The sequence below is a fragment of the Molothrus aeneus genome, chromosome 1, assembly GCF_037042795.1.
Source record: "Molothrus aeneus isolate 106 chromosome 1, BPBGC_Maene_1.0, whole genome shotgun sequence".
NCBI lineage: Eukaryota > Metazoa > Chordata > Aves > Passeriformes > Icteridae > Molothrus > Molothrus aeneus.
In genome coordinates this window covers 27519309-27543901 of record NC_089646.1, presented here as the reverse complement: position 1 = coordinate 27543901, position 24593 = coordinate 27519309, and the positions used below count along the sequence as shown (strand labels likewise).

At 36.0% G+C, this 24593-nt stretch overlaps 1 protein-coding gene across 3 annotated transcripts in view; it reads right to left on the bottom strand.

Moving 5' to 3' along the window:
- Positions 1 to 24593, bottom strand: part of PHF14 (PHD finger protein 14) — a 163400-nt gene that overhangs the window by 28618 nt on the left and 110189 nt on the right. For 2 of the 3 annotated variants that reach the window (XM_066553910.1, XM_066553901.1), the window contains one exon: positions 6419 to 6532. The exons of the other annotated variant lie outside the window; for it this stretch is intronic. In XM_066553910.1, coding sequence (XP_066410007.1) covers positions 6419 to 6532 — 114 coding nt within the window. The remainder of the gene's footprint in view (positions 1 to 6418; positions 6533 to 24593) is intronic. 3 annotated transcript variants of the gene reach the window in all.

Sequence of the window (24593 nt, the reverse complement as noted above, 5' to 3'; positions counted from 1 at the left end):
TTAGTCATCCATATATAAAGTATCTTTGTGAAACCCTTTAAAACATGATTTCAAACCAATGAATGCCATTTTCTATTTGCCTTTAATTTCCTCTCAATAGTAAGTTCATCAGAGTGTAACAATTAACTAACTTAATTAAGCTAACTTAATTATGTTCTTTCATAGGTCAATATGTAGAGCTACTCAGATTAATAGCAGAGCTTGTAAAGTTAATCTTCTTGTATAATGCAAATGATGCCCACTCATGTATTAAATACCTTCCTGAGTAACAGATGATATAGGACTGAATGTACTTTAAAGAAGGACAGAGACTGTGAAAAGGTTAAATAAAAAAATGTCTTGGATTTGTGGAAATTTTGAACAGATCTAATTCATTTTTTAAATTAATAATGTTCTTCTAAGAAGAACCCTCATTTCATAAGGCCATTTAACGCTTAAATATACATAAATAAATTCTGACTTCAAAAGCAGAACTGCATGACAGCATTTTCCAGCCATCTTGCGACCTTTATATTTAGTTATTAAGAAGATTACATAAAACAGTCATGTGAAGAGATTAGCAGGAAAATATGAATTCCTAACTCCAGAGCATTTACATGCTTAACCGTATTTCCCAGTTTATTTTACAGAGGAACCACTTCAGTAGTCAAAGGTATTATGTTCCTTTTCTCAGTTCATTATTAATTCACTTTTAACACAGTTAGACTCTAAGGCTCTTTAGGCATGTGGCTTACCACTTTTGTTCTGAAATATTAATGGAAACTACAGTAAAAATAATAATTACTTGTAGAAGCATGAAAAGTAAAATCAAACAAATCTCTTGAGTGCCAAATGATCTGAAAATGTGACTCAACTCCCTTGTTTCGATAAATGAGTCTGATGATTGGAGGACACACTATGACAAGAAGAGTTGGATTATGGGCCAAATCACCCATAAGTAATTCTACAAGGAACCAAATATCATTCTTTTCTACAATGAATCTGACTTAGATCCAGAAAATATTCAAGATGCATTTCAATCCCAGGTCTGTAATCTGCTGCAACTCTTCTGCTGTCACTCAGAGAAAACAAAGAGGAGGAGTGCAATAAACATTATGCAATAAACACCTTCAGAATGTTTACTATGAAGGAGCATAAAGGAAAAGACTCCAGAAGTATGAAAATCACCACTGCTCAGAAGCTTTAAAACCAGAAAGAAGTACTAAGAAATGCACTGGAGGGATCCATCCTGTGTCTACCAGGATATGGATGACACAGATGATCCAATATGTTTCCTTCTCTTTGTTAAAATATGTCATGTTTTTTTTGGTTTTTTCTTTGTGGTGTTTTGTCTTTTTGAAGATCTCAGTATAGCAGCAGGTTCAGAGTACAAAATCACATTCCAGTATCAGTACTGATATAAAGGGGAATTATTTACCGACGATACAAAATAACTAGTAAATTATCACTTATGATTTTTTATCAGGAAACAGACTGTTAGATCCATACAGCATGGACTTTTACAATTATTTTTCTGAGTGGGGAAGTTCCTCAGAAGTTAAACAAAAAAAAATAGTGGTCAAGACTAAATATGAGTCCAACTCACCCTATGTCAGTCACTAGATTTTTTTTTAATAGGTCAGAAAGAATGCATTTATAGCAACAACTGTCTGACACAAATTTTGTATTAAATGCCTTCAAGACAGCAGCTACACAGAATAAAGGGAATTATGGTTAGGCCTATGAAATTTAGAAAAGAATGCACAGGCTTTTCACAAGTGCAAGCATAACAGCTGTGCATTTATACAAACAGATAGATATACAAATATATTTTCTCTGATACATTCTTGCATTCTCTAAGAGTGTAAATCATCTCTCTACTTCTTAATGGGGCTTATTCTTCATGATGATTATTTTCTGAAATGAATTATGTCAGTGATGGAAATTTAGTTATTTAATAGTCTAATAACAGCAGATGGAAAAAATTATCACATGAGCATTATTACAAACTTTCCCATGGAATTACTTTCAATTCAATAATTTCAGAACATGTTAGATCATACTTTGTTTAAAAAGTAAAAACCTCAGTGTAACAAAATACTGTAAGGATGGACTGACTGAACACACTGCTGATGAAATTTATAATAGCTTTGGGTTAAAAAAAAAAATTCTTTTTGTACTGACTTGAAATGCAAAAGGGACTTGTTGGGAAAGGTTTTAGCCCAAGATCAAGGAAGGAGGTTAAATCAGGAAACAAAAGACAGTATCAGCAGCCAATTGTATTAACAGAAATCAAGCAGTATTTCCTTCCCTTGTATAGGAAATAATGCAGTTAAAACTGAATTATATGATCCTTTTAGGATGCTTGTACAATACTTACAACTAATGGCAGATGACTTAAGTGTGTGACACATCTTTTTCTATCAAACAAATCACTATACCTTAGCTGTACATTACTTATGGAAAAATGTCTGTGCTCTATCCAGATAAACTGGAAGCACTGAATGTCTAATAGTTCAGAACCAAGTTAGAGTGTACCTATCTTAATCCTTCCTTAGCTAAGAACCACAACGATTTGCACAGCTTTTATAGTTTGAATCCAGCACCCAAAAAGCACCACAGACACATAACTATTCAAGTTCATATGCTATGAATATATCATTTATATTTTACCCTAAAGTGTTCCATGCCTTTTTTTTTCTTTTTTTTTTTTTTTTTTGTGGTAAGGGTTTGTTGGTTGTTGAATTCATTTTTCTATCCAAGAGAAGGGATAGGACAGCTTTTCCTCTGTATCTGTACTGTTCTGGCAATGCAGACATTCAGAAAGATCAGCTGTTAGCCTCTAGGCTTACACTATTAAAACATGATTAATTAATTTGCCACAGGATTGGCAAAGGAAATTAATACACATAACTCATGTACTTCTATTTTACTTCTAATTAAACAAGAGAATATGCCTCTTATGAGACTCACATTTAAGGGAACTGTCAAAACTAGTATTTTCTACTTAGATAACAAACCACTGACACCATCATCCCCCATGGATTAAAGGGCTGCTTATGAGAAATGGTATCAAGAAGACAAAGCCGACCCATCTTGCTCCTTAGACACATGAAAAAGGCAAAGTATAAAACTACTTTAGCAACAAATCTCCACTTTCTTCAGCATCTCTGTATATCCACCAGAAACCAATGTAAATATATGTACCAATGCAACCACCAGATGCAAAGTGAAGTTGACCACAGAAAACAGAATAAGGGTCATGAAAGCTGATACACCAACCTTTCAACTTTATTGACCAATTGCAGTGTTATTCAAGGACGTGCACTTGTGCATTTAAAATATTTTAAAAGCTCTGCATCTTAAATAATCACATCCAGAGAATTTCCTTTCATCCATTCATGGTAAAGAATGTGTAGTATCAGAGAAAAAAAATCACTGTAACAGTCATGTAGTTCTGAATTTTGAAAGCCTTGTGGAAACAAAAATCCTATCTTAAGCACTATTATTGAAGGAAAACTGCTGAAACTATATAAACTGCTTGGAAGGTCTAACGAAATTACACTGAAATTAGGATGAGACACATCTATCTCCTACCAAATGCACTGAATCCTTCTTTCAACGACACTTTTCAAATCCAATTCTTAAAACCCCCCAAGAAATATATACAATATTAAATATCAATCACAGCCTTATTTTAGGATGGATACTAATTAAAATTATTCAAGCATTCAAATCCATACAACTTAAATTTTAGAGAGGCTTGCACAGCTTTTGGTTTGGAAAGAGACAACAAAATAGCTTTCTAACTTTAAAGTCAGTTGAGTTACTTTATAACACAAGAGATTTCTGCATGTGAAATACACTGATGAATACACACACTTTCCTGAATCACTAACAGATGATTCAGGACACCAATGAAATTCACAGAAATTTCACAACTATCTAGATCCTGATCCAACATAGAATGAAATCTAACTTTGGAGCATCAAAAGTGGCTGGGAAGAAGGGCAGCAGTAAGAGGAGTGGATGCCATTCTGCCTTCCTGTTGAGGAGAACTCAATATTTGACCATCATTTCTATTAGGAGGAATGACTAGACAACAAAACAAGACCTCATTTGAGTGATTAAATTACATCCCACAAATACCATCCTACTGATGACACAAGTAACTGAGTGTATGATTCAGACTGTTGTATCTGAGAGGAAATCAAATTGTAAGCAGGAAAAAAAAAGTGCTTTATTCAAATTAATGTGGCAGCTCATGGGATTTTCCATACTTTCTCCTACTACAAGTTGTGCATCCTCACATTTGCAAGCCCAAGATTCTTTTTGAACACCACTTTCCACAACCTTCTCAAATTTTCTCCACCTTCCTGAAACCCTTTGCTGTTAGCCACCTTGCCTTCTTTACTCTTTTCTCATATTTCTCTATTCCACAGCTGCATTTGAGCTTTTCTTTAACAACTCTCACCAATGCTGAATTCAGATGAGTCATAAATTACACAAATAATACACCAGTCAGTAGTCAATTCCACATATTAACTCATTAAGCAGATATTGAAAGATGTACCAGAAGACTTCAACAAAAATAAAAATAAAAAGCCATTAGCTTAATTCAAGCTCTGCAAACACTTTTTGGACCTCTTTTTTAGGGTGTAATTCACAAATGTATGTTTATCATGCTGACTTACACATCAGTGACTTAGATGGTTTGTTTCATGATGGGTTCTGAATTTGGAAATTCAGCATACTGCTGCTCCCCTCTCAAGGTTCCCTGCAAATCCAACCACAGAACTCCTTCTGATTCACCTCTCTCTCTATTGTACAAACTGCAGTAAATACGATTGGAGAAAGTCTCATTCCCTTATAAACCACATGACCCCACATTCAGTAAAACAGCTTCAACAGGAACTATTACTGAACTGTTTGTAAAATTTGAAAGGTGTATTTCCATCTTTTGATTCCCTGAAGCTTCCTCTCCCCCACAGCTGAGCTCCTTTTATTCCACAAAAGCAAAAACTGAACACCCATCTTCCTCTTAGTCACCTTTTACCAACTAACCATATTTCATTCCTCTTTCTGCAGGACTTTTCCTCTCTTTTTATTTTTAATTACCATCTGTGCTCTGAATTTTAATTTCTCCAGTGGAGTGAGGTAAATTGACAGAGCTGAGAATTGAGAGGCAGATCCCACATCTCTCCACAGACCAAGGTCCCTTTGGTACTCAGGAATACACAAAGAAGTATTACTAAAAGCTTGTATTACTCTGTCCTCAGGACTGCTTAGATGTGATAATCTGACTTTCTATCTGGGAATATGCAGTGATATCCCAAAATAAGTGAATCTACTTGGTCTTAATTCCAGGAGACACTCTTAAGAATTCTCCTGGCTTCACACTCTGGACCTTCCCTCTTCTTCAGACAAAGTGACAAGACTATCAGAGAAATGAAGATATTTATCTAAAGGCTGCACTAAACTAATAAATGGCATTTTTTTTCCTATGACTAGCACTTCATACTCTCCTTTCCTGTGAAAATTACAGTCAAAAGAAATCTCAGAAAAAACTCAGCTAAGACTAGTCTTTATACAGCTGGTACTTGATGTATTTTGAATAGTAATAATACCAACCAAACTGTTTGAATAAGCCAAGATTAAGTGTTAAGGCTACTACAAAGGTAGGACTTACCTCTCACAGGAAAGGTTAATTTAGGGATAATAATGGTTCTCTGGGAAGATGATTGCCCCCATGAAATGAAGTTATGAGTCTGAATTCCACAGATAACCTCTCTTCCAGCTATAGCGTACTATGACAGGGATGCACAGCAGGGACAGAAAACACCCTGAGTCATTGGCTGCCCTATGGAACTACCTTACAAGCACCTTTGCTTACAACAACAGGAAGTATGAACTCATGACTACATCACTACTACTACTACTACTACATCATCACTTTTTGAAACCAAGAGAACAAAGAAAGGCCCAATCTCAGGAAGAATCTTTCCTTCGCACAAGCCAGAAGTAAGACATATTTAAATTCTGTGAAGGATGATAGTTTATATCCACCTACAGACCAATGTACAGATTCTATTTCTGACTCTCCGGAGTAATGACATTTATTTAGCCAGAATCTAACAGGGCTCCTGTTACTGTCATGGCATGACAGATAGGAACAATTAAAAAAAAAATCCTAATTGCTGACAGTAAGAAACAGTATTTAAAAAGTAGCATATATTATGGAATATTCTTGTAGGTACCATTAATAATAATCCTGAGTTTTACCTTGGTCTTGCACACTGTTTATATGGGAGTACAAGACTGAGCTGTAGCTTTAAAAAGTCTCTGTTATTAGTAGTACAACAATAGGCATGAAAAACAGAGGCAAATGTGTACTCCCCACCAGTTAATCTTGGAAAAAAACAGACACAGAATGTCCTACCTCTTCTGGACGTTTCTGTGCCACCGATATCAGCTCTTCAGAGCTACTTCTTGAGGTAGAGGGTACCACGTTACCTGGGGCCTCTGAGACCACCTCATTTGACGGCTCGGAGTCCTGAAGGCAACAGACACAAACAGACCCCTCAGCAGCGTGTTGATGTGGCACGCCAAAAAAATGAGACTTTCCAGAGGAACTGTGCTTTAAGCACAGCTGAGGTCTGAAATTCTTTTTATTCTGGGCAACTTCTTTTGCCCGAGTCAAAAGCATCTGTCATAAATTTCTTTTGAGATAATAATATTTTCTTCATAGAGCACTTTAAGACTTATTAATTAGTTACAGCATTTCAGAATTGCAAAGTTCTGAATAAGCATGGTTTTTTACCCATACCTACCCCTGCTCCTGAACTGCAAGGAAGGGAATATTACATTTTGTCCACTTATGGCAGATGGATGCTTCTGCAAAACAGCTGGAGCCATGTTAGAAATGGCCCCAACAAATGTATTTTACCAGTCATTGCAAACCAATATAGCACACAACCTGGTAAAGGTGAAGAAGTTAGAGTTTGCTATCTTTTAGTAAATTTAACATTACAGTAAAATAAATAAAAATTCTTAAGTAATTTACATTTTATTTTCCAAATTGGCTTGATTTTGCCACACAACATGACTGAATCATTCAAAATAAAAAACACTTTAATACCTTCACTGCTTCACACAGAGGTTTTGATAACAGCATAGTTTGAGATATTTTAATACAGAGAAAAAATCCATTAGTCAGTACAATCTCTACTGTGCTTGTAATGCTCATTACAGAAGGTATTTTAGATGTCATCGCTTAGCAAGCAGAGTATGTGCTTTTGATATATCGCTTTCTTTCTACATTCACTAATTGCAAGAAAATCAAGATTATACTTTTGGAACTGCAAGCTGCAGAGCTCATTATTAAGTTTTCAAACATAACAACCTGTAAGAAGTAAATTAAAATTTCATAATGATAATATTCAGCAATTGCAGTTTAGCCCATTGCATAGAAAGGGAAAAAGTGAGCACTGGTCCAACAACCATTACTGAATCACACAGAGAATCACATCTGGTGAGACCAGACACTGTAAAAGAATTAACACATGGAGGGAGTTCCCAAAGACTATAAAGTGGAAAAACTACTTCTGTGCTAAAATATTTCTAATAAAGATTTTTTTACACTTTCTCATTGTATCACCTCTCTGAGACTTAGAAAAAGGATACTCTGGGCCATTTTGTGCCATGACACTTTAAAATTCAGGTTTGGTATGAGTAAGATATTTTAGGAAAAAAATAGCTTTTAGTGAAGACTAAAGAATGCCATCAATTAAAATGTTAACAGTGAAGTCCAACTGCCATTGCACTGAACTGTTTTATGGGCATAATGCTGGATCTGTGGAACAAAAGAAAAAATGAGGTATCTTGGAAGAATATCTGCCAAACAGAGTGAGCTGCAAGAAGAAACATCTCTAGCATTCTGATAATAAAAGTCTGATTTTCCCCTATATATATACCATTTTCCCCTATATATATATCATGCTATATATGCTATATATGCAATCAAAAGGAAATTTACATCATGTTTATCTTGACAGCTCACTGGTTTCCCTGGAGTTGTACAGGCAAACATCTCTCTCAAAGGCCACCTCAGTTTGGTCCCAGTGAACTATGATGTTGAGGATATTTCTTCTTGTTTACTCAATTAGCCATGAGCTCACTCTGAGTATAGAACAGTACTGTTTTCTCCTTGAAAAAGTTAAATCAATGCCACTTATCAGCTCAATATGTTTCCAGAAGCTCTTCTGCGCTTCTTACAAAAACAAAAGTAACAAACACATCTGCTGGAAGAAAATGATACACTGGTCTGAATCCGTTGGTTCAGTGATTTTTCTCCTTGAATTCTGCTTGTATTTTGTACCTGTACAAGCTTTTATTATGATGCTATTATATGTGGCCAGATAATGGTGGTAACCATTTTCATTTACTTGCTTTTTTGAAGTAATAAACAGTGCTTTTCAAAAATTATCTGAGCAACTGCAATTTGGTAAGCTTACATTCCTGTTACATTTCTTTGTCTCAAGAAGTCCATGGATTCTTTTTTACATCAGATCTTGAGCATCTTCCTCTCCAGCAGCTTGGCCATCCTTCTCCTAAGAACCAGCTGGCTAATTTAATACGTCTATTTTTAGAAAGATAGATGAAAACCTAATTTACTTTATTATTCAGAAACCAATCCAAGCAAATATGCCTCCCTTCCCAATTGCTCTGGTTTTATTCTCTCTTTCCACATTGTTAGTTGGTCAGAGCATGGTGCTAGTAATGCCAAGGTCCTGGGTTTGATCCCAGTATGGGCCATTCACTTAAAGAGGTGAACTTGATGGTCCTTGTGGGTCCCTTCCAATCCAGACTATTCTGCAATCTAAATATGCAACACAGGCAATCTATGTAGTTCTGAACTAGTTTGACAACATGTGAAATACAGCTTTCAGAAAGAGACATATTCAGGAAGTGGAATGAGATCCTTTCATGGATGGTACCACAATAAAAATGCTGCAAGGTGCAAATGAGAACTTTTACAGAGCTGCTCCCAGGTGTATTATGAATATGTGGCAAAGTGAGCAAAAGTTTTGGTTAGAAATCCTGGTAGTTGTATTCTGGCAAGAATACTGCTCTGAAAGAGTATTGGCAGCATTTACACTTGGAAAGGCAAAAAGCACTACCACTGACCTGAATTAATATTTTTTACCAGTGAAGTGTTAAAAGGAAAAATATACTTCAAAAATAATTTAAATTTACTGTCCTAAAGTCACTTTATTATTTTTTCAAGGTCTTGCATGATGAAAACAATGACAATGGCATTATCATTGATCTGTCAGCCTCAGCTGTAGTAGTGATGGACGTGGTGGTTTATGGACATATAATCACAGTAACTATTTTGGTACATGTCTTTCCTGGTGCTTAAGCCCTTCCCACTTCATTAACTCATTATTACATTTTCTAAACTACACAGGAAAAATCACAAATCTGCATTTTCAAGTCAGACAGATCAATACATAGCTTTATAAGGGATCACAGTATTTAGTTATATTAATTAATAAATTATGGGGGAAAGCCATTAAATGGTAGTTCCAGCTTCCTTAAAATGTAGAAATATTTTGTGAAAATACAAGTGCATTATAAAAAAATAAATTCCAAATTCTCAGTAATCATTGTCTTCCTGAAAAATGCAGATTTTGATCAAAGCTCCTCAGAATATGAACCTTCTTGGACTTACAAAATGAAATGTGTAGACATTTTGCTATGTTTATGCAAGAAAGATATCCCTGCTTTTAACAATGGCTCTTTTCCTGTGACCTAAATGCTCATGCAGCCTAAGATAACACAACTGCATAGGCTTGATCAATCTCTTTTCTGCAAAAAATCATATTTTAATTATATGTTGACAGAAATACATAACAAATCAGATATTCTAGTCCTGGGATGGAATCTGCTTATGAGTTTTTGCAATATTCTGTTCTCTTCTTCCCTTCACTCCAATTGGTCTATTTACTTTTTGCATCTACCATACAGGAGCACACGTTGTGCCTTCAGTTTTGTGCTTTTCTGTGCAGAAGGAACACTGACACAGTGTGCTGAAAAATCAATAATGCATACAGAACAGATGTAGATTTCATCTGCAAGCCACATGAAAGTGATAGATTTCAAAGGGAGATGTTTATGTTTTATGCTATGCTGATGTTGTGGCTTAATTTAACAATTTCACTATTCTCACATTTTGCTTTTCAAAAACCAGACCTTTAATTCCACATATACAGGTATGCATGTTATATGTAAATTGGATACAGATATGTATATACAAACATGTGTAGTCTGTATATACATATACAGTCAAAGCACACAGTGAATATCATGGTAGCAAAATGGTGTATTTACCAATCCATGTAACTGCCAGCACAGATAATTACTTAACAAAATAGAAACCCGACATTGCTGCTTATTTTAAAGAAAATGAAAAGCTAGTGTATATTTTTATATTTTAAACTATGCATAAAATACTTTCCTAAAAAGCTCAAGAAATTCCATTTGAAACATGATGATGGAAAAATAGTGTCTTAAACAGTGATCACACCAGCCTAACAGCCACTACCTTTTCTGCTAATGCTTCTTTAGAACAAAACTAAAATAGGATTGAAACAAATCTTTTATAGATGATTTCAAGCTGACAGGTTTGAATACATTATGTTAACTCTGCATCGTTTTTCATATATCATCCTTTACCTTGGTCCAGTTGAGAATTACACAAGTCATAAATTAGCTTTAAACAAGTTTTGAATCAGCCTGGAACTAGTTTTCAAATTAAAGAGCCGTCAGTATATTACATCATACTGTCATTTTATTACCCCAATCAATTCTGTGTGGCCTGAGGTAGAAAGAAAATGGATGCTGTCTTCATTTGCAGAGGGTTTATCTCTCACACCAGGCTGTGAAAACATGACTGCAGTAATGAATTGGACGCCAAAGTTACTAACAAAGACTTCCAACAGCAACAAAGTAGAAATACTTGTCCCCCTTTAGACTTACAGAAGTGAGGGGGGAAAAAAGGCCTTTCTGAAGCATGAAGACAGCTTCTTACAGTTGAAGCACTATGGGATGAAATTAGCACATTTTTATTGAAGTGCTAAAGTGCTCACAGAGTGTCATTTCCAGCGCTGCACAGAAAAAGCCTTCCTGGGTCAGACACAGTGCCTTTCCAGCCCAGACCATGGAACATCACTCCAGCAGCTGAGCAACCACTCCTCCTGCTCTTATTCTCACACCCCAGGGGCATACTTTGAAAGTATTTGCAATATCTTAGCCAGAATTTCAGAAGATCTGCTGCAGACAAGATATCTGCTCCAGAGTTCACAGGTGGCCAAAGCAAATCCCCAGGGAGTAACACGAGGTTTATCTCAATCTACTCACATGCAAGATCAATCACTTTGCTGTTCCTCAGATTTTACCCTGTGTTAGTTAATGAAGCAAGAATATGGGCTTTTAACTTTTAAGTCATGCTCCACAGTTGTAAAATTTCCCTTTGTCTCTTATTATGCCTTTGTCATTCTTTTCATGCTGCTTTTATTCAACATCTGACAATATCCTCTCTTCTTCTGCCCTCTCCAAAGATAGGAAATTACAAACGCAACCTCTAACATTCATGTGCTAACCTCCTATGCTGCCAGTCACAAAGGCAACACTGTTGCTATGTCCTTGGCTATTTTCTGTCTCTGGAGAAGGGGATGATGACTTCTGTGTTTATACACTGTTAACACAACAAGGTCTCTTTCTCAGCTCACTGTGAAACCACCTCAGTTCAAGCAATAAGCCTTAAGCTGTCTTTAAAATTTCTGCCTTCTTTTAGAAATAGAAACAAAAGAAAAACCTTTTATAATTATCTGTTTTCCAAATATAGAAATTAAATTACATTCTTTAGCCTCACACTAGTTTTGCTTTTTTTCTTCAAATTCCTTTTGCAATATGAAAGACTTAATAAAGGTAAAGGTTTCCATTAAATACCCACCTGTTCCAATTTATTATCCCTTTATCTTCCAATAAACTACAGCACTGACAAAGTATATTTGCATCTTTGAAATCTACTCAGCTTTCCAAGTGCAAAAGGTGAATTCCCACTTTAACTTTTGTTTTAAAATAAGCATGCTACTATTGTTAGTATTTTACTAGAAGTGTTTGATTAAACTATCAAGGAAACAGGGTCTTCTGTTTTCTCTGGATGCCTTCTTCAAATAGAAAAAAAAATAACATAAAAATAGAAAGAGCACTCTTGAAATGTTTTTTTTTGTATCTATTCTTCTAACTTTATCACATGCAAATAGAAACAGAAAACAGAAGAACATTTTACTGTTTGAAAGCATTATCATTCACTGACCTCTGGAACCTGAATTAGTTTCCCCTTTCTAGCTCACATATTTTCTACATTTCCATTACTCAGTGTACTAATCCTACCTCTCGTGGGACTGAATTCTCCACCTTCTCAATCAAAGTCTCCTGGATTATTGTATTTCCTTTTTACTTTCTCACCATTCACTATTTCCTGACATTCAAAAGTTATTCTTTTAGCTACCCTTTCAATAGCTGTCTTTTCAGATCCCAGAAGTCTTTGAACTGTATTAAAAATTATCTCTTAAAATGCTGTAATTAATAAAACCACATTAGAATACAAAAAAGGGAATTAAACTTCTAATTATAGCCACTCTAAACACTAAACTCATCCTGTGTCTATAAAATAAGGAATAGAACTTCTCTGTTATTGTCATGGATTAAAACTACTGACCACAGATATAGTACAACTTAAACTATTGCCAAAAATTTCTGCATGAACATGTATGTCATCACCAGAATTTTTGGAATTTCTTCACTAAAGGGAAAAACCCAATATCTATCTTTTTGTGCGTATGTGTGTTAAATGTCCTATATCTTGCATAATTTGGTAATTATTTGGTGCACCAGAGCAACAGACTTTATACAAATATCCTTTTGCAGGATATTAATATACTGGCAAGACTCCTGTATAATGCTACTATCAGTGCATGTAAGAGTAATTCAGTACTTTCTCCCTTTCTTTGTCCACACCTCTTCCTTCCTATGCATTGTTCTGCTATATTTTTTGTATTGTGAATTAGGTTACAGGCAGATACTATAGACTAAAAAGTTATTTTTGTCCTCATTTTATACTTGACAGAGTTTATAGATATTATTTTATTTAGTTCAAAGAGCTTTTTATGACAGTACATACATAATTTATTACAGCTGGATGAGGATATTTCATTTTTCCTGTGCCTGTCTGGTACAGTTCTGATCTCTCCAATCTTTTTTTTCCACCATCCAAAACCAAAAACAACTCCCAAAACCAAACCTCAGGAGCTGCAAAATAAATTCTCAAGCACAGCCCAAGCATCTAGAGCCACAGTAAATGTGGACTCTGATTTTGCTGCTGCTGTCTCTCACACAGGTGATGTGCAGTTCACACACTACAGGTGTATGTAATAGGTGTATGTAATATTCATCTGGTACATGTTTACTGGGGTATTACTCTGGGTATATGTTTACTGTGTAGCTGTATGTATGTTAGACGGTATTGCAACTACTGACTTCAACATATTTACAAAATCACATGGGCATTTTACACCCAGCATTTAAAACAAGACTTTCTAAACAGCAGATGTACAAGGTCATCTGGTAACACTCCTGGAGAGCAGTGCTGCAGCTACAGTAACTCCATCAGTAAGGCCACATTTGGGGTTGCAGTTGCCTCCTTCCTTAACTAAAGTTTTATTCCTTCAGAAATGATCAGGGGCAGATCATAGCATCCATTCATGTAGTCTCTCTAGAAGAAAGTTTTACCGAGCTGTATTTCTTTTCAAGCTATGTTTAAAATGCTCCAAACTTTCTGTGCTTTTGGATTACTGAGGCAGTGACAACTTGGGAGTAAGGTACAGAAGAATACTTACTTTCATCTCTTAGGGTCAAGCTGCACATTTGCACTATTTGTGGTCAGAATAGTTTGCTTCAGTCTACTTCAGCAGCTTGGAAGAGAGCATACACAAAATTTGTTCACAATATTTGGCTAATTCTTAACTTGAATGAGAAGATTGAACACTTGAGAAGATCTCTGCTCCAAAAAGCAGCTGCTTTATTCTTACAAAAATAGAATGTAGCTCAAAAAAGGCTTTCTTTCAAGCATACAATCTTCAGATATTATGCATCAGCATGCAGAGTGTGTCTGTCAGATGTTGGAACAAAGCTTTAAATTGTACCATCTAACTTAATTCTCAAGACAGGGTCAGCACATTCATAGGGTTGTGGGGGGTTTTTTCATCTTTGAGAAGTCCTTTAAGTAATATTTATTTAGCTCCTCACATCTTCATCAGCACTGATTCTTGCTTTTCGACTCCTTGAAGTCCAGATTTCCCCAACATAATGCAAAACAGGGTTATATTAAAATGTGTGATCACCAAAAGAATTAGAAAATTGTCAAAGGCTACTTTTTAAATCAAGACTTTTCATCTCTCCCCACTTCCAGAATTTTCTTCCAGTAGCAAGATGAAATAGAAAAATAAAGGGAACAGAATAAAAATGAATAGAAAAGAAAGGGATTGCTCAGTACATTCTTTTTTGCAGTTTAAGTTTATGACATAAGTTTTATAGGTCTCTAAATTAACTTTACATGGGACCCACCTGTTTTTTCAGAGGTTTTCTATAAGCACTCTTCACTACTCCAGGGGAAAGTTCTCAGTGTGTCCTCCAAATCCCCCTTTCCACTTTGCTGCAATCCTATTTCTTAATTCACCCATTCTCCCCGGTAAGGGTTTCTGTGTATTTTCCAAGTGGAATTTTCTCATTCTTATGAATGTGTGTGTGCTTACAGCTCTCCTTTTATGACAAGGGCACTTCTTGTAGTCCCATTGCTTTTGCTTTCATGCTTTTCTCACTCCTGTTCTTCCTGTCCCTCTCTCTTCTTAAAAACTACCATCATTTATTTTCAACTGATAAAGCAGAAAAGCAAAACATTAATTCAAAGCTATAATAATATCTTTAAAAGAATGAATTAACAGTAGCTTTCTGTAAAAATGTTTCCTACACACTCCAAGATCTCTCTAATATCTGAATGTGCCAAATTAAAAAAAAGTAACCTTTACATCCTTTGAGAAGCTTCAAACAAATGTCAGCAACACTATTTTGTGGGTGCCCTTGATTTTTTCATTCAGGCTAGTCACTAGAATAATTAAAGAAAATTTCCATTTAACTTTATACTAGTAAACAGAGATACATACTCTTATTAATTAAAGTAGCCAGCTAAAACACTAGGATACCTTATGCTGGCACACTGAGCTGCCCTGACAAGAGGATGTTTACTACAAAAGGGAATGAACAGCCCAGTTGACACAGTTTAAGATGTAGCATTAATCAGCCATCTTTTGCTGAGCTCATAGGAATTGAAAGGTTACAACTACTGCTGCAGCTTTAAAGTACCCTCATAAAGGCCTGGAAATTCCTCATTCCTCCCTAATTAAGAACACTGCAAATGATACATGGAATGATGAGGCTAAATTCACACAAAATGTCAACTTTACTGCCTCATTCCTAGAAGCATATTTATATTTTTCCCTATGGTGTTTTTTTCTAGAGATTACTCCTACCAGACAAAAATATTTTTTTTTTCTCATCTGTACTAGAAAACATACAGCAAGTCCCTTATTCTTAAACATGGTTCCTTATCACTGTAGATCAGATGCTTTTGGTTAAAAGCATACAATGCTTATACAAATGGACAAATGATAAAATTTGATACTCCAGCAATATAGATCTGCGTATTAATTTTTAGGCTTTTGATCTTGAGACTACTAATACAAGATTTCCACAAACTATCTTATCAAAATAGGAATAAAACGACTCTCTTAGCAGAGGAAACTGAAACAAAAATATACCTTCAATACCAGGAAACTGTGGTGTGACAGGAGCAGCTCTTTAGAGCAAAGCAGTTGGTGTTGAGGACCAGCCAGATGCAGAACACATATTTCAAAGATACAGCTAGTTTGGTCATGAAGACAGCATGCCCATTAGCAGTCAGAATACACCCTAGGCTTTAGTGCCCCTTGACAGAAACTCACTTTGCACACTCCTAAAACCACTCCATAATATGAAACCAAGCAGAGCCACTGGTGGCAACTGGGTGATTCTTTTCAAAAATGCATTTCTGACCTTAACCAAAATAAAATCCATCAAAGTCAACATATCAGAATATAGGACCATTTAAGCTAGTAATAGGATTTTCCACAATAACAGGTTATTTTAATTACCAGCTTTATTCAGAGTTCAGCAGTGGATCATCAACAGTCCCTTTTCCTTCTCCTGAGATTCACCGGAAGCTCTCTGGGGTTTAAGAACTGCCCCCACTTTTTTTCATTTTAATTTTTCCCAAATTAAAAGAGAAAATGTAAGAAAGACAGACATATTTTATGCCTTATTTTCAGACAATGGTTTGACTGCTGCCCTGAATTAACTGGTGAAGACATGCCATATCATAGGGAATATCCCAGCTCACTTCCCTCCTCCTCTTCTTAAGAGGGTTCAAAATAATATCCCCCAAGGGAATGCCTAAACTATTTTATTGTTCTTTAGTTGAAGTAGGTTGTTTTGCATGGAGGGATGAGTCAGTGGGTAAAATGATTCTTTGTCTATTAGCCAGAAGACAATATCTATTGTCTCCTGACTATTTTACTATTTTTATTTAAAGGAGCTCTTCAGTCTCTGTCTATGCTATACCCAGAAAGCACATGAACTGAATCAGAGGTCAATAGCTCATTCAGTGAGAAAATTATTAACAGATTAATAGACTACAGCTCCCAAATCTCAATCTTTTCTCATAATTATCTTTAAATGTTAAGATTCTTGAAGTTATCATTGCATGAAAACAAACATTTGAAAGACCTTCAAGAAATTTCTTACCACCAGAAAGTTGCAAGACAAAGGTTTTATAACATCATTGTGTTCTGCAATTCTTCTGTTTTGTGCAATACTTTAAACTAAAAAAGCAGTGGAATTATTATGCAGTAGGAGAATGTGGTAGGGCAAATGCATATTCATGTGATACAAAATGTGCTTATAAATATTAGTACCTCCTATGTATCCTTATTTATTGCATTGGACTGGTTACAGATTTAATATTCATCATGTCAATGACTGTATCACTCTGCTGACACCCTTCTATTTCCAAAAGTAAGTATGTGATGTACATACTCGAAGTACACTTGTGGGTACCTTCCATAGATATGGAGTTATCTGGCTATTTTATCTTCTTTTTGACACTTTTCTTTGGCTATTTATATCAGATCTGAAAGGATACCATCTGCCTTTCTGTCTTCATGAGATTAGTAGCTAGAAAAAATTTTGATATCTACAGATTCCAAGGTTTTCCACATACAAAATCTTTTGGTAATGTTTGTCACAGCTGAAATATACTTAAGACTTTTCAAACACGCACAAAGATGTTTCAAACCACTGAACCAGATAATAATTTTCAACGTTTACCAAAGCCACATTTACTAAAAAATCTAAGATAAACTTAATTGCTACTAGAATATAACAATGTACTATACATTTTAAAGGTTTTGTGAAAATCTTTTCAAAAGCCATCTTAAAATTCCATGTAATAGTTGTGCATTTTCTTGGTAGAACTGATTGTAATGCTCTTGCAGTTATATTCCCACACAAGCTATCTGCTGAGCCAATTTTAAGAGGATGGAACTTTTCTGCTACAGAATGCTAAAATCCAAGTGATGAGACACTCCTTTGCAGAGAAAGTGGCTGACACAGCACGAATTGGCAATATCCAGCTGTCTTCTGGGAAATGTGATTAAATGTGGCTACCACTAAGAGAATTCCTGTTTGAGAATGGCAACTGAACCTCAGTTCCACTATCTAACATGATGACAAAAAGCAAATCTTGACTGTACTAAAATCCATTACTTGCCTAGCATTTTGTAAAATGGCACTTTTTTTGGTTTTTCCCCCTCACTTTTCTCTTTCCTTGTTCAATATGATTAGATTTTGTCCAGGCGGCATTAGCAATTTATACTGATGAGTGACACATTGCTTAAAGTGACATATATGGCTACATTTCTTTGAAAGACTTGAAAATAAAATCAACCTTGAGAGTAAACATAAGCACTTAATTGGGTAACTATGATAATATGTTCAAATCTTATACATAGACTAACAATTAAAGATCTAAGTCTTCTTCTGTCATACAGAATATGATTACAGGTGATGTGCTAAAATAATTTGCAAGGTAATAAAGCTGGATTAATGAGGAATTAAAATATATAATTCTTCTTTAATTACATACCTTCTAGTTCTATGTAAAACATAAGACAAGAAATATATTCCTAGGTTAAGAAATTTATCTCAGAAATCTGGAAGAAACAGAACAGCACTTTGCAACATTAGGGTGCAACAGGATGCCACCAGCCTCCAGACATACCTTTGCACATCAGGAGTCCCTGTTTATGTCATTGCAAAGCATACACATTGCAATCTCCTGTTGGCTGCTTAATTCTTGATGAATATTCAAATCAAACAAGATTACTCACAATGGAAATGTGGGGGTTTTGTTAATACTGCTCTCCTGGAAGCCTATCTCATCTAACCCAATAATTTAATCAAGACCCAAAAGGTTTAAAAATTCAAGTCACAAGCTTTTTAGTCATACTTTTTTCCAGACATTACCCAATTCAACACATTCTACTAACTAAATATAACAATCTAAATTTCCAAACTGATTATTAACTGAAAGTAGTGATGATCAATTACAATTTATTGCTAAATTTGTTTATGGCTCCACTGTCAGCATGAAGTCCCTAATTATCAATACCCAAAGAGCTCCTTATTTTATGAACTCTAGAAGTAGGAAGAAAACTGGATTGACAAAGTAAATCTGAATGAACATCCGTGCTGTAAGCTATGATTCTTGGGAAGCTACCATGAAGCAACTGTGACACATAGGAATCTTCCTTTTGTGACTTCGCTTGAAAAGGAATGTAAAATGGAGAAAATTTGTATTGAAAAGAGTATTTCCTGTCTTTTCCATTTCAATATAGCATCTTCAATATGCAAAATTCACTGTCACAATGCTTCCCAATATTGTACATATCTAGAAATCAAATTTCACAAGCTGAAAGAGAAAGCCTACAGTTCTGTAAGGTGCAAGTAACCTTGTTTATTTTGCCCTTCCTATACACCACTCTTCTTTCAACCTTCTCACATTCTTTGAGATTATGCATAGGTGCACACCAAAGAGGATGTATAAAATCTTCCTGTTGTGCTGTGCTGCTCAGAGCTCAAATACTGTTTTTGGTTTTTTTCTTCTCTCACGCTGCGTTAGCATAAAACCACATTAGGTGGCTTTATTTCAAATCATGACACTAGGTGATTTCTGGATTTTTCCCAACTGCAGCTAGCTCCCAGCAGAGATTTCTTGCCACTCAGTACCACAGCAACAGGCCACATAGGCTGTAATTTCATTTTGTCATGGCTTAGGAAGAGTAAGTCACGATTCAGCAGCAGAGCTATTACCCAGATAAACCATAACTGTAAGCAGATTTTCTTAGAAGCATAACCTAAAGAAGGTACAGAGTAGCAGCAGCATTTTGAACAGCTGCCCATGAAGAGATTTTGCTTCCTTATCCACTGCCTTAGAGTAAGTAATATTTATTATACATAAACTAGAGCTTTAGTCATTTAAATATTAGATTGTGTATGTTTAGATTGCATGCATTAAAAATGTACAACCTCTATACTGTTTATGATTTGTTTCCAGTATTATATTAAGTATTATATTAATTATATTAATCAGGTACCTCTTAAATGTTCCACTGGCAATTGGACTTGGGTGTGTATTTTAACCAAAGCAATAGTTAATGAACAAGTTTGTTTCTAATTTCAGCCACCCAGCTTTTTACTTCAGTAAAGTATTTTTCATCACAACAAAGCAAAATGATCAAGACAACTTTTGAAAAGTAGAACTACCTCAGTCATAATTTGATTTGTATAACACAAAGCCTCATGAAAATAAATTTGCTTCATTTTTGTATTGTGTTTGTGTGGCAAGGTTTTGGCAGCAGGGCGGGGGGCTGCAGGAGTGGATTCTGTGACAAGCTGTGAGAATCTTCTCCTCCATCTGATGGAGCCAACGCCACCTGGCTCCGAGAGGGACCCACTGCTGGTCAAGGCTGTGGGTCAGCAACAGTGGTGATGCCTCAAGGATAATGTACTTAAGAAGCAGGACAAACCTGCACATCAGCACCTGGAGAAAGGAGTGAGAAGAACAACATGCAGACACCAAAGTCAGTGCAGAATGAGGGGTGGGAGGTGCTCCAGGTGCCTGAGCTGGATTCCCCTGCAGCCCATGGTGCAGCCCATGGTGAGGCAGCTGTGCCCCTGCAGCCCATGGAGGGTCACAGGGATGCAGAGATCCACCCACAGCCCATGGAGGGTCACAGGGATGCAGAGATCCACCCACAGCCCACGGAGGGTCACAGGGATGCAGAGATCCACCCACAGCCCATGGAAGATCACAGGGATGCAGAGATCCACCCACAGCCCATGGAGGGTCACAGGGATGCAGAGATCCACCCATAGCCCACGAAGGGTCACAGGGATGCAGAGATCCACCCACAGCCCATGGAGGGTCAAAGGGATGCAGAGATCCACCCACAGCCCACGAAGGGTCACAGGGATGCAGAGATCCACCCACAGCCCATGGAGGGTCACAGGGATGCAGAGATCCACCCACAGCCCACGGAGGGTCACAGGGATGCAGAGATCCACCCGCAGACCATGGAGGGTCACAGGGATGCAGAGATCCACCCACAGCCCATGGAGGGTCACAGGGATGCAGAGATCCACCCACAGCCCATGGAGGGGCCCACACCAGAGCAGGTGGATGCCCAAAGAAGGCTGTGATCCTGTGGGAAGTCTGTGCTGGATCAGGGTCCTGGCAGGAGCTGTGTCCCCGTGGAGAGAGGAGCCCACTCTGGAGCACGTGTGCTGGCAGGACTTAGGGAGCCACTGGAGCAGTCTGACCCTGAAGGACTGCACCCCGTGGAGAGGGACACAAGCTGGATGGAGCAGCTGGTGAAGAACTACTGCTCTCACACTAAGACAGAAGAACATTGTGCAAATTTTCAGCTTTGGAGAAAACTCTGTATTGCTGGGTTGTTTATGAAAAAGAGCAAATGAAGGTAAGCAGCAAGGGATTTCTTCCTTCTTCTGCATAACAAAAAATAGGGGGAAGAAAATGAACTTCTAGAGAAAAAAATTTTTGGACCAAGTGCCACTAAAGTGACTCTTTTTCTTTTTCTTTTTTTTTTTTTACAAAAAAGTGTAATTTAAAACTGCAGTGCATATTGAAATCTCAATTTTCTAAGAACATACCACAGGGAAAAGAGACTCTTACAGGTTTATTTTAACTGCTGTTTTTTTTTTTGTCAAAGTTTAATGCAAAAAAAAATTATGTATTTTACTTTGCACTCCTAATTGGCAATTTATTTTTACATTACTTTTTTGATCTATCCCAGTGTTATCTTTAAGAATCAGAAATTTGGTTTTGCATTTGAAACAACAATAACACATTTTAAAAAATAGCCCTATATTACAATTTCTTCATTTTTTAAACATCTGGCTGGTATTAGCTGCACTATCATCCTTCAAAGAGAGATTTTTTCAGACAATGTTTTTTCATGTGGAAGACAATGCTATAATTGTATTTTTCATTTTCTGGCCATTTACTTAATACAGTTAAGCTGCACCCAAAAAGTACAAGCACTAGAAGCCGATGATGAGGATCTGGCAGTCAGCACCAGGAAATATTTGAACTGGTAAAATTGATTTTGATGCAGAGAAGAATTAAAATACTAAAAGTAACCATCTGTTCCACTAATACTTTCCAGTGCTTAACCATTTTTTTCTTTTTTTTTTTTTTGATGAAAACCTAAGCCTCCCACCTAGACGATGTGAATCTTCTGCCAACTAAGTGCATCTGAGGTTTTGGATTAATTTGGGGATTTACTACCAACTAACTTATTCACTATTCATAAATCAAGTCCCAACTTAAGTTAATTTCAAGGCTGATTATTTTTGGAACATTTTATGGTATAAATTATTCATTACATAGATGTATTGCACCTGTTTGCCAGAAAATAACAGAGGCTGTGCCAACTCATTTTTTTTAAAATATGATACCTGGGAAGCAAATATTAAAACACATTTGGCAATACTTCAGCCTGGTGATATTGCAATACACTAAAAGTTCACCTTTCTTTTTACCATCTTGGTACTGAAACCCATTTCTGTGCTAAGTTCTTAAAACACGGCATAAGTGGGGTAAGGACTTGTTAAATTTTCATATGGCCTTACAGATTTGGTTTATTTTCTCCTGTTCCATTTTATGGACATCACTCCAGTGACAAAGTTTTACTGCTCCTCACAAACCTAGGAAGACAACAATGACTTCAAAATAATCAAATATTATCCAGTTGCTATATTAAAAAACATCTTTCTTTCTACACCACACAAGAAACCAAAGCGCTAATTAAACTCTCCTCAAGAAACTTTAAAATATATAAATAAACACAAAAATGTCTAACTCTATCATTCTTTATGATCATATCATAACATACATCATAATAGTCACATCTGTAGAAGACAAATACAGTTAGTGAATTTCACTATGTAATTTTTCTGTAAACTACCTTAAAATACTCCTAAGTTCTGGCTGAAAAATGTTGCATAGAAACTGAACATTTTTTCCCATTATATTATGTTCTGCTTGAAGCAGCAAGCAGATTTATTAGGAGTATTCTTTTACCATTTTTCAGCTGCAATGCTGGGTTCTATGATGGCAGTACATTTGCTTCTATGTTCTGTCCTCAAAAGAAGGTGCAACAATCTCTGTGATTTAAGGTGACAAAATGAGGGCCATCCTCTGTCAGAATATGTAACAGAAGCAAGTCTGAATTAATTCAAAAAACTTGTATAGATTTTTTTTCATATTTTTTAAAATGTATTTTAGATATAACTATGTAAAATTGCATTGTATTGAATGATAAAATAAGCACATGTAAAACATATTTAGGGCATGATTAAGCACTATATTACTACTGCACGCCAACTTCATCTGTTACATTCAAACAGGATTTTCTTGTGTATACATACACACTGTCTCCCACTTCAGCTCAGAGAATTCAGCATTTTTACAAGTTGGCCAAGGATCCAAATTGGGCAAGAATAAATGAGGAGAAAAAATTACCAAACATTTGAAAATGTTAATTTTGCCTAGGACTCACAGCAGCTCTGAGGTGAGACAAAGATAAAATTCAATTTGTTGGTAACAACTCAACTACTTCAAACATAAGGTCAAACTCCTTTTTTTCCCCAGTTCTGATTGCTTTAGTTCTCATGCCTTACAAACCTTAAAGACAGACTTTCTCCTAATTCTCAACCCAAATTAATCCCTTTTAGCGACCCCCAACAGCTAAATCAGAAAAGGCAGGGATCTTATGAAAAAAAATTAAAAAATCATAGCATGAAGTGACTAAAGGCTGCAAAGTCACACATAGCCAAAAAAGCACTTAAAGCACTGCATGCCACCTCAACTTCGGTATTTCCTAAATTTTGGGAGGTTAATGCTACGTCTTTGGGTTCATTGTTTAATTTTCAACACACTTCTGTGGAACTACGTGTGTGAGGAAATGCTTCCCACGTTTGGGGAAAAGTCATTGTGAAAAAGATAAAATTCCATAAACCATAATGAGATTGTCACCTGCACAATGCAGGAGTAGATCAGACACTTCTGCACTCCTCACAGACTTTCTTAATCACCAGCTTTGTTTCTGATTAGAATAAAATTCCATGGACTACAGGAATTGAATTGTGCACTTCTTCTTTTCATCTGATCAAATTTAAAGGTTTGAAATACATTTAACGTATTAAAAATTCTTTTAAACTTAAAATATTATTTCAAACATTTAATCATGTAATATTACAGTGTCCAAATACATTTGCATATTCACTGTGTGAAAGCAAAATATACCCAAAGAAATGCTTCTACCTGGCTAATAAGCAAAATCATCCATGATTTCTTTTGAACACAAAATGTGTACAAAAATATATTACTTGCCAGGTTTGGTGTGTTGTGTATTTGCAGTTCCAGAAAATATTTCCTGAGGGGTTTAGATGAGAATTCCATGCTGACATGTATACTGACAATTTATTTCCACTGAAAAAATGCGGTACAGTAAAGAAATGAGATAAAAGGAAACTAAACAGAAGTCTAGAGATGAGGCAGCTGATCCTGCAGCACTCAAATAATGACCTGACACATACACTCTGCAGTGTTTTGCAAAACAGATTACATGCAAAGATGAGCAGATAGAAACTTAGCTAGCATGGTCAGTGTAACCACCATGATAATATGTTTAAACTCCTTACTGTTTTGGTCCTTGCTGAAGTTTAAAATTGGAGGACATATTTCAAAAAGTATTTTTTCACTGGAAGGCAATAGAAAGAAGCCCACATCTAATAATAATAATGAGACCTCATAG